The sequence below is a fragment of the Megascapheus bottae genome, chromosome 1 (genome assembly GCF_031878675.1).
Source record: "Megascapheus bottae isolate mThoBot1 chromosome 1, mThoBot2.hap1, whole genome shotgun sequence".
Taxonomy (NCBI): domain Eukaryota; kingdom Metazoa; phylum Chordata; class Mammalia; order Rodentia; family Geomyidae; genus Megascapheus; species Megascapheus bottae.
In genome coordinates, this window is record NC_143509.1 from 56,768,560 (window position 1) to 56,782,210 (window position 13,651).

Sequence of the window (13,651 nt, forward strand, 5' to 3'; positions counted from 1 at the left end):
AAAACAGAGCAAAGAAGGATCAGTAGTGCAGCCCCAACCTGGACTGATTAGTTAAGAATCCGTGGGGCCTTTCCCTAGACAGGCTCCCCAGGGCATGCCAGTGAACACCAGACCTCTTGTCTAGTGTAATACCTGTGGTATGGACAAGAGCTCACAGCTGGGAACCTCTGGATCATTGTCACATGTGGACAAAGATCCCAGGCCTGAACATCACAGTGTTTTGTCCTTCCTGAGTGGCTTAGTGAGCTCAGAGCTCAGAGACGCTTTTGGATCCACACACCAGTCTTGTGTTTCTGGGGCTAGCCCTTGCTCCCTCACTTCTCCTGCTGTCTCAGTTGCTACTGCCTTTGTTTGATAAGGAACCTTTCTCTTTCTACCCTTGGAGTCTTGTCAGCTCCAAAGCCAGGCTTTCACTGCCCCAGTGCCAGGGCAGTTCAGTTATTGAGCCTGGTGTCTGGCATCCTTGCATTTGAAATACTGATGCTAGACCATAGCCAAAGGGACAGACCTTTGCTGACTGGGTTTCGTAGCTCATGTGCAGCTGATCTTGATCCTAGCTTGGTTATGATTTCCTGAGAGATGAACAATTTCCAGGAAATTACATAACAGGTGCTTTTACAGAGACTGGGAGAGATCTCCTTGTCCCCAGATAGAGCAGGTTGGTCATGTGAGTCGCAGGAGAAGGGAGGCCAGATTGGAGGTGAACACTGTTACCCCAATATATTCAAGTGTCATAATATAGCTTCTGTCCATGCAGGTCACAAAGCCTATTCTCCAGGCAGTCCTGGGCCTCAGAATTCGTGCCTCTCATCTCTAACATCACACTGTGGAGCACAGGTCCACTCGGGAGCAACCTTCTGAGTCCTTTGACTATTTTAGATGGTGTCTCCTGTGCTCCTCCTCTTTCTTTCTTGTCCTGTCCTCCCATTCTTTTTTGCCCTCCCTCCTCTAATTGTCCCTGGTCTAGACAGGAACTGGAAGGCTGGGCACTCCGGTGCCAGCGCAGCTCCTATGTTTGTCCCAGGAGGGGGACAGCCTGGCCCAATCCCTGATATATTCCCTGAGGGTCTCCACCTCTTCCACTTTTTTTGGTGGTTTACTTTGTTGTCTGGTGAGCTCTGAAGAATGACCTGTCTCTGCAGGGCCACAGCAGCCTGGTATAAGCCCACCTGTGGCAGCTCACCTTGTATACCTATGCTTTCTTCTGTTCCATGGGCAGTGCCAGGGGCACTTCATTTAAGCTGGCAGAGGGGCTGACAACAGTTCTTGGCGTTTGGTGCCAGCCAGAAGGTAGTAAAAGAAGGAGTAAATGGGAGGGAGTAAATGTATTGCGCTCCCATGAGGAGGAATGGCTGGCCAGTTCCAATGACTTCACAGAGCTCTGGGGTGGAGGAAGTACCTGTCCCACAGTTGGCACTGGTTCAGCTGTTATCTCTGATGGCAGGCCCTCAGCTGACATAACGCACAATAAAAAGACATGCTTACTCAAATGCTGCCCCCAGGGATGGAATTAAAGTAACTTTGAGGTGACGCATATGTTAATTAGTTTGATTTGATCGATCTACATTATGTTTGTATTGTGCGTCATAACTTCACCATACCTCATAAAGACATACTACGTAATTGTTGATGTTCAATAAAAACTTAAAAGATATTCTTAATACACCATCACATTTTTAGAATATAATGGCAAAATATATTCAGTTCTTATTCTTAATTTAAAAAATGAGCCTCAGGAGCCCAGATGCTCCCTGGGCTTGGTGGGTGGAGCTCCTTGCCCTGCTGTGTCTTCCCCTCTGAGGCCTGGTCCCTGCTCTGTGAGCTGGGGACATCAGCCCCTCACTCAGTGGAATGACGTGGTAGAGATTTGCAGCTCAGTGCCAGGACCATCTCAGTGGTGAAGTTTAGTACCTTTTGGTTTTCTAAGAGAAGGAAGGGGAAGGAAGGGCAGGGAGGGGAACAACACCTTTAGGAGTCCTTATACCCACATACATGCTGACCCCAGGGCCTTCCCTCATAGCCTGTTTCAAAGGAAACTCCTAAGCCACTGGAGCTGGAGAGATGCAGCTGGCTGGTACCTATGCTGGTGCCCCTGGATGGTGAGGCTAGAGGCACTGGTGGATGAGCTGCAGGCTTTCAGATGCCACTTGGGAGGGAGTATGGTTCTTCTCCTTCCTGAGTTTGAGATCTGCTTGGGGTTAGATTCTCTTTTATATGGGACAGGGAAGTGAGATCTTTGTGGGGTACCATTCTGGCCCAAAGCGCCCTCCAGAGCAGGTGCATAAAGTGCTCTCATCCCCAGGCACACTGCTCCCATGCCAATAGGGGAAGATTGAGAGGCTGCTTGGAATTGAGGGGGAACTCAAAGAGCACCCCCCCATACCCTTCCTGCCTCCTACCCTCTTGACTGGAAGTGAGGGTACAGTGAGCGTTTGAGAAGAACAGGAGCAGGGCTCCTAGCCAGCAGGCCAGACCAGCATCCTTGGCTGTCCAGGGTGTGGGCCTCGGTCAGCTCCCCAGCAGTCATTTGGGGCCTCTGAGGATGCTTGCTAACCACTGCCCTCTTAAGGGCTGAGGTGCCCAAACTGGGTCCTGGCTGTCTCCACTACTTTTCCTTCCCTGCAGAGGTCCATCCTAGTCTGTTGAGGCTGGTGTAATAGAACCAGACTGGGAGGCTTGTAAGCAACTTAAAATTTTCACAGTTGTAGAGGCTGAAGCCTGAGATCAGAGAGCCAGCTGTTTCTGTTGTGGGCTCTCTTAAAGGTCGTAGACATGCATCTCCTCGTGTGTGATGGCCGAGAGTAGAGAGCCAGGCAGTAAACGCTTGGGCTTCTTCTTTCTTATAACTGCATTGTGAGGGCTCCACCCTCATGGTCTTACCACCTTGCTAAGGCTCCACCTCCACGTATTGGGCATTGGGTTCACACCGACGCCTTTGGCACTGGGATGTCCTGTGAGGATTTGAAGGCTGCAGCAGGGTCTTTCTTCTCCACCTCTCTCCCTAGCATCCTTTTTGCTGACATCGAGGGCTTCACTAGCCTGGCGTCCCAGTGCACAGCCCAGGAGCTGGTCATGACCCTCAACGAGCTCTTCGCCCGCTTTGACAAGCTGGCTGCGGTGAGTCCCCCTGCACCTAGGCCACAGGGTGGTTGGTCAGGCTGTTGAGGGAGGGGCCTGGTGTCAAGGATCTGCTCACCTCCCCGGTGGGAACAGGCCAAGGTGCTGGTTCCTCTAGGCTGAGCCTGCTCCTGGGAGCAGGCAGGCAGGGGGGCCGCCTGGACTTCAGCTGTGTACCCGCACGCCTCACATCAGCCCTGGCCACACAGTCAGAGCTGCTTTCCCTCCACGAAGGAGCAGACAGGAACACTCTCCTCAGCTCAGCGTGTGTACTGGGATGGCAAGGCCTACGGATCATGCTAACCCAGATTCCCCCACATAATTTCTGTTTGGGGCAAATCAGATACCCTAGGGCCACGTATCTGATGAGGTTGGCCAGACAGATAAGAGAAGGTGCACCATCCTGGAGTTTGGATAAAATGCAGCTAACAACAGGGAGAGGTAAACGACACACTCATAAATTGACACTCTGGAATAAGCATTCTTCTTACACCAGCATTCTTCCCTGGCCTAGGCTTTGACAGAACCATTCCATGTAAGTAGCTACTTAATATAACGTCCACTGGCACGTAAACACGGCTTCTGTTGCCACACAGGACTCCAAGGCAAACTTTAGATAAGAGGTTGTTGTGGTGGTGGGCTGTTCAGAACCTCTGCAAGCACTGACAGTGACTTTACATCACAGGGCTTCGCTGAGTGCACTGGTCCTCTGGGTGTCGAATGGGTCTCAAATGAGGTGAGGCCACACAGACACTTAAGTCCCAGAGTTCCAGCTTCATGGCATATCTTGACAGCTCATAATTGCTGATTAATGACAGCCCATCTGACTCCCAATTAAGGATTGCTGGTGGCCTGCCAGCCTCCCTGCAGCACCTTCACTCAGCAGGAACAGCGGCAGGTGCTGCAGCTCCGTTGGCTTCTTGGCATTCTTGTGCTTACTGGCTTAGCAGAAGAATGTTAAAAATCTCAGACAGACCACGAGTCAGTCACCTGAAGTTCCCTTCTGCCTGCTTCTGCTTTTTCCTTTAACAAGAATAACAAAACTACCCATAGTCTCTTGGGCCAAGAGTCAGCGCGTGGATGGGGACCAGGGATGCCACCTGGTCCTATGACTGAGGCCTCTCCCACAACTGGTATGGCTTCCCTAGTTAGCGAAGGCAAACTGCTCAGCAGTGGTTCATGACAGTGAGCTCCTTGAGGGCCGCTCAGGCTGCCCCTCAACCCACCAACCCATCTGCCCTACATCTCCTGATAAGCCTGGCTGGGGCCAGACCAGAGTTCCAGCCACCCTATAAGTCAAGGTACTGCAGCATGAGGTGAATCTGCTAGCTTCCCATGTCTTTCTCTCTCACTGTCTCTCCCACTGTTTTTAAGTTTTCACGTGAATTTACTTTGCAGGAGAATCACTGTTTACGGATTAAGATCCTGGGGGATTGTTACTACTGCGTCTCCGGGCTGCCTGAAGCCAGGGCTGACCATGCCCACTGCTGTGTGGAGATGGGCATGGATATGATCGAGGCTATCTCGTAAGTGCCCACCTCTGCATGCTGTCCACTCCAGGGGACATCCCACAGCTAGACCTAATGACTGACCAGCCAAAGGAGCAATGAAGACAGGACTGATAATCTGGGTGGGAGAGGCTTGGCCTGCTGCTATGTACCACAGATACTACATGGTCAGACACTACAAGGCAATAGAAACAATGTATTATGAGGAAGGCACTGCTACAGTAAAAGCATTAACCGAGTAGATCCCAGGGCAAGAGAAATGATGGATGACCTGAATGTTGCTCTCTCTGATAGGATAAGGTGAAGGGCACAGGCCAGGTCAGACTACTGGTGCTGTAAGTTGACTGAGTGTGGGCTCATGTTCAGAGTGAGAGGAAGGACTGGTCCCTGAAAAGAGAAAACTACATACATTCTCATGCACCAGCACCTACATCCTCATCTACAGACTGTGGGTTGGCTGTGAGTCCCAGACACAGCTTCCTTCCAGCTCTGCAGCCTCTTTCCTCAACATGGGAGGTAATACACAGCCGACTCACCCCATCTTCTGAGGATCCTGGAGTACCTGGTACATTTAGCAGGCATAGAGGCTGCTCTGTAGGACATGGGATACCCCTGAATCCTTAGACCTACCCAGCCTCCCCTTTTCTCCTGGTCAGAACATATGTCCTCTCCTAAAACCCAGGTAACCACCTTTCTTCAGCATCCTCCTTATGTTGAAGAATCAGCAACATGGATCAACCCAATAGAGAGTGAAACCAAAACCCACTTTGTCTCACCCATAGAGCATTATGACTAGAGTCTGGAGTGACTATAATTTCCATGTTGGAGCCTAGTTGGCACTAAAGTACCCTCTGGATTTGTCTGAATATAGTCTAAATGATTGTGAGTAGCAGTGGCAGTTTGCGGGGAAAGAGGTGGATTTTAGTGTGCCATACCCCGCCACCTTGTGGCCAAGACAGGGAACAACAATTCTCAGAGCACTTGTGCAGTCCCTTCCCTCCATCTTCAGATTTGAACATTCCACACTCTGTTTAGGCCAGGTCAGAGAGAAATGTCTTTTAGACTCTAGCACCTTCCAGATCCTCCAGCCCTCAGCTACACCTTCCAGCCTTATCTCTACTCTGTGTGCCTGGCCCCTGACCCTTTCCCAGCCTTACCCCTGCTCCATCCCCAGGTTGGTCCGGGAAGTGACAGGGGTGAACGTGAACATGCGAGTGGGAATTCACAGCGGGAGAGTACACTGCGGTGTCCTCGGTCTCAGGAAGTGGCAGTTTGACGTCTGGTCTAACGATGTCACGCTGGCCAACCACATGGAAGCCGGTGGCAAAGCTGGGTAAGTGAGGTCTGGGAGTCTCAGGGTCCAAACTCTTCAATCTGGGGGAGGGGGAGGCTGACTACATCCCCAGCACTGGGGGAAAAAAGAGAAGGAAGGGAGGGTTTTCTTCAACTTAGCAAATCATTTAGCTCATGCCATAGGCAATATGTAGAGAGGTGTCTTATATGAGATCAATAGAGTCACACTCAGAAGGACAGAGACTAATTCCCAGTGGCCAGGTGAAATGCCAGCTAGTCTGATAACTGGGCAGAGTTGGGACAGGTGAGAAAAGTCCAGGTAGGCAGCGCCTGGGGCAGAGCGGCCAAGCAAAGATGAGGCCTGGCTGTGGGAAGACACATTTCTAAAGTAGAACACATGGTCTTTTAAGGACAACCAGGAGAAACAGGGCACGGATGCTAAGCTGGGAAGACCCTTAGTCACCCGGAGCCATTGATGACTGCTGAGTAGGAGTGAGGTTTGTAAGACTGGAGCACATGTTCTCTGGACACTGGACATAGGACCCGTGCCATGTGGAGTGTGAAATTATATGGGTGTGGTTGTTGTAAGCTGGAACTTAACCTCCATGTGCTGTGTTGACAGTACCACAGGGATAGAGTCAAAGTTGGGGTATACATTTGAGCCAAAGTTTGGGGGCCTGGAATTTGCGTTGGAGTTTAATCAGAGTTGCAGTTTTGTTTTGAAATGGTGCATGAGTGGTGAATTCACATCTTCTGCCCTTCCCACCTGCAGACGCATCCACATCACCAAGGCCACTCTCAACTATCTGAATGGGGACTACGAGGTGGAGCCAGGCTGTGGGGGCGAGCGCAACGCCTACCTCAAGGAGCACAGTATTGAGACCTTCCTCATCCTGCGCTGTACTCAGAAGCGGGTCTGTGGGCCGGGGCCTTGGAACCAGGGGCTCATACATTTCTAGAGGGAGGTTTTCATTTTCTGCTTTCCTTGATCAGAGTCACAAATTCCTTATGTGGTAGTGGCTCCTGCAGGATTGAGCCAAACCTTGCAAAGGCTGGTAGTGAAGAGAGAACATTTGTCTGTTGTCCAAATGCCACAAGCCTCAATTGTATTCTTGCTTTCTCATTCTCATTCTGTTGGACATACCTGTGTAAACCTCAATCTTTATCTGTGTCTTTGTTTCTTGAAACTCTGTCTTTTCTTCTTTTTACTTTCTTGTCTCTTTCTTCCACCCTTTTGTCCCAGCCCATACTTGCTAGAGTTTGAAACTGAATTATTAGCAAGCTTCTGGGTTCTATTTTTAATAGTGTCTTGTTTCACATTCTTAATTTTTAAAGCGAATGAGGAGAACATTTTCGATTTCTCTCTAAATTAAAATGCCTTATACTTCCCCCTGAGCTCATCTGTGGGTCACTGTCCTTTGTGGAGAAAGACTTCCTGGATCTTTTCCTCGGGAGTTAGACTGAAGACACAGTAGATGTGGGAACTGCACAGGGGAAGTCTTGGGTGGCTACAGCACTTGATTCTCAAGGGGAAGCAGAGCTGAGAGAGCAGTGCCCTCCCTGAGAGAGACACCAGAGGGGCACCTTGTCGGCAGACTCCTCTGACAAGGATCCTGGCCTTGTACGGGCTAGCCTCAGACTTGTCCACTCACTGCAGCAAGGAGGAATGAGAGAATTCAGGGTGTTTTGAGGAGGGCCTCTCACAGACACATTGGTTTCTTGACCAAAGTGTGACTGACACCCTTCCCACATTCTTGCTTTTAGCCTCTGGCCCATAAGGCCTCCATGGGGTGCTTCCAGTTGACAAATGGCCCAGAAGAGATGAAGTAGGGGCAGACAGATGAAGAGAGTGACAACCCCATCCCACAGTGTTAACTAAAGCACTGAGTAATCCCTAGGGCCTCATCCAACAAAGGAGGTAGTTGAGGAGAGAGCTACATCAGGCCTCTCTAACCTTTACCTCTCATGCTTGCTTGGGTTAATGGACAGGCAGGCAGGCAGGCAGAAATACCAGGAGGAGTTTGGCTTGTAGGCAGCTGGTGGAGGCTCTATTTGTGCAGTCATGTCCAATCTGAATCTTAAGATTCAGTGACCCCGTAAGTCGGAGCAGAGGCACATCCTACCATCCTTTGCTAGAAATTGCCTGGGGGAGAGTTTGGGCGGAGTCTGGAGTCCCAAATCTTCTCTCCTTGAGTCTTGCCTGGAGCGCCTTCAGCCACAGGTTCTGTTCGTTCCTCAGGCTGTAGACAGGAGACATAGCTTTTGCTGAATCCCCATTCCAATAAGCAGAGCCTTGTAATTACCTGGCTGAGAACCATAGCACTAAGTTGGCCTGGCTGCCTGGGAGAACAGAGGTGAGCCCCCAGAGCAGGAGGAGAGAGGAAGCCCAGAGCAGGCAGCCTTGCATCCATTAGGCCTGTGTAAACATAGACTAACTTGGGTGGGAAGGATGGAAAATTATTTTTGAGGGACATTAGGATAGAATTCTGTCATCTAACTGAAAGAGAGAACTCCTTACAAACAACCCCTTTTCACCTGTGCTCCCTTGAGCCAGTCCCCTCTGGCATAGGAGTTTGGAGGGTCTGAGATGTTTGTGTTTGGAGCTGTAGGATCCTGACAGTCCGTGAGGCTCTGTGTGAAGGCAACCGCCTCTAATGCCACTTGGCTAAGTATGCATTCCTGGAGGAGTGAGGCTCTCCCTCTGCACGGTTCCCCATGGGCCTGTTTGCAGGCTGATGCTGTTGGATCCCTTTCCAGAAAGAAGAAAAGGCCATGATCGCTAAGATGAACCGCCAGAGAACCAACTCCATCGGGCACAACCCCCCGCACTGGGGAGCCGAGCGCCCCTTCTACAACCACCTGGGTGGCAACCAGGTGTCCAAGGAGATGAAGCGGATGGTGAGTGGCCAGCACTGTATGGTCGCATGCCTTAGACCTGGGTCTTCTGAGGGTTTGAGGGGCTGCTCTAGCCCATGAAGTTGCTGCGGGAAATGTGGGGAGCCATCCAAGGAGAAAGTGCAGTCCCACTCAACTTCAGACTAGGAGCTAGACCACTTAAGCTGGGCATGCTACTTGGGTCCTTCCACCTGTGGAATGCCAAATTTGGCTGAGAACCAGAGCAGTTATACTCTCTTGTAGGCTAGGGCAGGCAGGATCTTTCTACAAGACTTGGGGTTCTCTCAGGGCCTCCCAGTGTCTCCAAGGGAGCTGATGGACACTGATTTGACAGCCCTCTTCTAGTACCTACGCATTTCCAAGATAGTTAAAATGACATCTTTGGCTCAGTTGCTTGGATGATCCAATGGCTTCCCAGCAGGGCCCTAGACCAGTTAGCACCAGTCTTCTGGTAGGCCCATACAGGCCAGGAAGGGCTGTCACCTCTACCTCAAGGCACTCTGCCAGCTTTGGGGACAAGCGCTCCAGCAGTTACTGCGCATTTCAGGAGAAGCTAGTTTAGGACAAGCTGTTGGATTCTTGTGGCAATGACAAGAAGATGGACATGAATGGTAGAAGGAAGAGGAAGAGGATGACAGGAAGCCAGATTATAACAAAAGTGTGTATTCCTCATAAGGAACTTGGCAGCACTGCTCATGTTAAGGCACCTGGTTCCCAGGGGGAGTTGCCCACGCTAGGGGCAGGTTGGGGAGCGTTGGTGCCAGGACTCAGCTGTGTGGACACTTTGTTGAATAAGCTAGGGCAGGCTGCTGTGCTGTGCTGTGGGCTTCTAAGCTCACAGTCTATAGATCAGACCAAGGGGGGGGGTGAAAGATAGACTTGTGGGACTTCACAGATAGGCCATGTGCCTGAAAGGGGATGGAGTCACTCCATGTTTTTGCTGGCAAGTAGAAGATTAGGTAAATGTGGGAAGGAAAATGAGCCAAGTTCAGAACTGCATTTGAGATGTTGATGGTAGTCGAGGTGTTCAAGGGAGAAGGTAGCAGAGGCCCAGCCTTCCTCCAGGACTTGGATGTCCACAAACCTTGTCAATACCAACTGACCACTCCCTTCCCCCAAGCCAACACTCCTTCTTACCTTCACAGTCCTTAGCTCTCCCATTCTTTTTCTTAGTGGTACTAGGGTTTGAACTGAGGGCCTCAAGCTTCCTATGCAGATGCTGTATCATTTGAGCCACAGCCCAGCCTTTTGTGCTTTATTTATCATTGGAATAGGCTCTTGCATTTATACCTAGGCCAGGCTCTGGATGCTGATCCTCTTCTTTCCATATAGCTAGGATGACATACATATACAACCACACCCAGCTAGCTTCAAACCACAGTCCTTCCAATCCCCAGGTCCCTAGTAGCTTCTGTATAGGCATGAATCAGTCATTGTGTCAGGCTACCACTTTGGCTCTTTAATAACCCCTTGTAGACTCTATACCCACAGGACTAAGGTGGTCAAGGGGGGAATAGGAGGAAAGAGGCAGGGGGAAGGGAGCTAGAGAAAGGGAGTAGGCAAGGGAGGGAAGGAAAAGGAGGCCAAGTAGGAAGGAGGGAGTATGGAGCAGTGAACTATCAGGAAAGGCCCCTAGTGGTAAATCATGGTCTCTCCTGCAAATCCTTAGGAAGTTGTTTTTCTTTGACGTTTGGTATAGGCTGCACCATTGATTATTCCTATGTCTTGAAGGATGTAGTTGTTTGGTTATGAGCACCAGCTTGTCAGGTATGTTCATCGTTGTTATCACAAGGAGCCTTGGGAGAATCAGTAACAAGTTCTGGGACTGGGGCTAAGGAGAGCCTGGAAGGAGACCACTGCTGCTGTGAGACCAGGGTTAGGGATAGTCTTGCTGGTGCAGGGTGTTGATTGCTCCAGCTGCAGGGAAGGAGAGAATGTAGAGCAGGGTCTCCCAGTCCTGATAAGGACAGTGTCCCATGAGGACACTGCCATCGAAGCCCAGCCTCCTGAGCCTGGCTCCTGTTTTCTCTCATATGTGAATGCCAGACCTAGAAGATGAATATATATGTAAACACATGTATGATCATATAGTATATATATATATATATATGATTGTTATTATGTGACTGTGAGGGGATTGGCTCAGGAGGTAGGGGAAAAAGGAGATGTGAGCAATATAGAAATACACTGCATATGTGAATGAGGGAATACACTGTCAATGATTGGATGCTAGAGAGGGATGGGGAAAGGGAAGGCAGATGAGGAGGTCAATCTGATTAAAATATGTGTGTACACTAGGAAATACAGCTGTGAAGTCAAACCATTAGCATATACTAGGAAAGAAAGAGTGACAGGAATGTAAAACCAGTCATGTCAGGTTGACTCATGGGAAAAATAGTCCTTGTTTTTGTGTTGTTAGACCAGGTCTTCCGGGGGGACATGGATCCACTTGAACTCCTTTATTTAGCACTCACTGTACTATTTGTTTGTCCACCAGTGCCTTACACTGGCCACAGATATGGGCTCCATCCTTATCCTTGTCCTGGCCACCCACCTGCCTGTCACTTCCATGTCCTCCTGGATTCTGTCCTCTTCTCCCATAGGGACTCTGCCCTGTCAGAACCACTCAGAACCAGCACACGTCCCCCCTTTTGTGGGATTAGCAGATTTAACTCTAGGTGGGGCTATGTGGTTGACTTTGAGGAGCAGCGAAGTCCCTGCCTCCTTCCCCTTTGCCCATGGAATGCACAGCAGAGCAGCCCCCACTTGCCATCCTTATACCAATATGTAGCCTCTCAGATAACCGGAAAGCTGGTGCAAGTCATCAGAGCTGTGAACGTTTGTAGGTTTTTGTGTACTCTGTGTATGTGTGTGATGCTGAGCAAGTTTTGCTGGGTATGAGTGGTGGAATTGGGTGGGGACTCTTTAAACCTATGGCCCAGGAAGAGGGTTGAAGTTCAGAGGACATGGAAGGAGTCAGGTGAGGGCAGAAAAAGTGTAGACACAAGGACTTTGCCAAAAGAATAAAATAGAATGAAACCACACTGCACATCTGAGTGTGGTTGAGAAATGAAGGAAGGAAGTAAAGAAGGGAGCCCACAGCCCTGCGTCCAGCACATTGGTCCACAACAGAGCAGTGAGCACTACCTGGCAGGCCTGCGGGGCCCGCTCTGGAGCCGGATGCTCTGGAGATGTGCCCTGTCCTCATGCTACTCTGTCTGTCCTTCTCTTCTAGGGCTTCGAAGACCCCAAGGACAAGTGAGTAATATGCCCTTCCTCCTTCTTGCCTCCTAATCCCATGGACAGTAATTCCACCGTCATTCTGAGCTGAGCATGACAAGACCTCCAGGCTGTGTCTGCTCCCTTCACCCAGAACTAGACACATAGACACACACACACACATCACACTGACCATGTCTTCTCCACTAGATACACACATACATGCACATATACACATGCCACACACACACACACAACTTCCAGAAAATATACACCTTGCACATTCACCAGCAGGGCCAGATCACACCCAGGTCTTCCTCTTTTTCTCCTACTTTCCAGTTCTCAGGACTTTCAGAAAAAACAATCCTCTGGGGTTGGGAGTTTGGCCTAGTATTAGAGTGCTTACCTAGCATGCACGAAGACCTGGGTTCAATTCCTTGGTACTACGTACATAGGGAAAAGCCAGAAGTGGTGCTGTGGTTCAAGTGGTAGAGCTCTAGCCTTGACAAAGTCCAAGGATAGTGCTCAGGCCTTGAGCTCCAGCCCAGGACTGGCAGAAAGAAAAAAAGAAAAAAAAATCCTCTTTAGCCTGTAATCCTAGCTACTTGGGAGGCAGAGCTCAGAGGATCATGGTTTAAGGCCAGTCTGACCATAAAAGTTGGTGAGACACCCATCTCAACCAGTGGATGGGTACAATGGAGCACACCTGGCATCTCCAGCAGCGTGGGGAAGCACAAGTATGAGGATCACAGCCCAGGCTGGTCTAGGCGTAAAGCACAGCTCTGTCTTGAAAATAATCAATGCAAAAGGGGCTGGAGGTATGACTCCAGGGTAGAGTACCTGCTGAGCAAGTGTGAGGCCCTGAGTTCAATCCCTAGTACCACTACCAAAAAAGAAAAGAAGAAGAAGTAAAAAGACCAGATATCAGCCTGAGAAATTGAGCTTTTAAGTTCAGTCCCCACAGACCACAGAACCTTCTTCCCAAGAAGGACTAGAGCTGGCTCAGTGCACAGCTGGCCCTCAGTGGAAGTCCAGCCTTCCAGCCTCAGCCTTCAGTTTCAGGATGAGGAGAGAATGTCAGCAGAGAATGTTAGCTTTGGAGGAAACAATGAAAATTCAGAATCAATCCTCATAACAGAAGTCACAGGGCCAGGAGTTTGGCCTAGTGGTAGAGTGCTTGCCTAGAAGTCACATTCTCATCCTCCATCAGCAGGCCTGGACTTAGGCGGCTTTCCACATGTGTGCTCTTGTGAGAGTACAGGCTCGTGTTCCTGGCTTACTTCGTCCCAATCCCTGCTTCCCCTCTTGCCAGGGCTGACAGGTCAGCCTCTGGCCTACCTGCTTATATCTATACTCCTTGCTCCCCAGGAACGCGCAGGAAAGTGCAAACCCTGAAGATGAAGTGGATGAGTTTCTGGGCCGGGCCATCGATGCCAGGAGCATTGACAGGCTGCGATCTGAACATGTGCGCAAGTTCCTGTTGACTTTCAGGGAGCCTGACTTAGAGAAGAAGGTATGGCACGGGGTGAGGGCCCAGGGGAGACCTCAGGAAGACAGGAGGATCAGTTTGGCTTCCATCTCCCTCTATTACCCTGGTAGCTGCTGCTCTTGTCAGTTTC

The 13,651-nt window shown here is 50.2% G+C and overlaps 1 protein-coding gene across 1 annotated transcript in view; it reads left to right on the forward strand.

Moving 5' to 3' along the window:
- Positions 1-13,651, forward strand: part of Adcy5 (adenylate cyclase 5) — a 137,501-nt gene that overhangs the window by 97,724 nt on the left and 26,126 nt on the right. Inside the window, exons 4-10 of the mRNA XM_090345333.1 lie at positions 3,006-3,117; positions 4,516-4,643; positions 5,800-5,958; positions 6,691-6,832; positions 8,676-8,816; positions 12,049-12,071; positions 13,401-13,545. Of these exons, the coding sequence (XP_090201459.1) occupies positions 3,006-3,117; positions 4,516-4,643; positions 5,800-5,958; positions 6,691-6,832; positions 8,676-8,816; positions 12,049-12,071; positions 13,401-13,545 (850 nt within the window). The remainder of the gene's footprint in view (positions 1-3,005; positions 3,118-4,515; positions 4,644-5,799; positions 5,959-6,690; positions 6,833-8,675; positions 8,817-12,048; positions 12,072-13,400; positions 13,546-13,651) is intronic.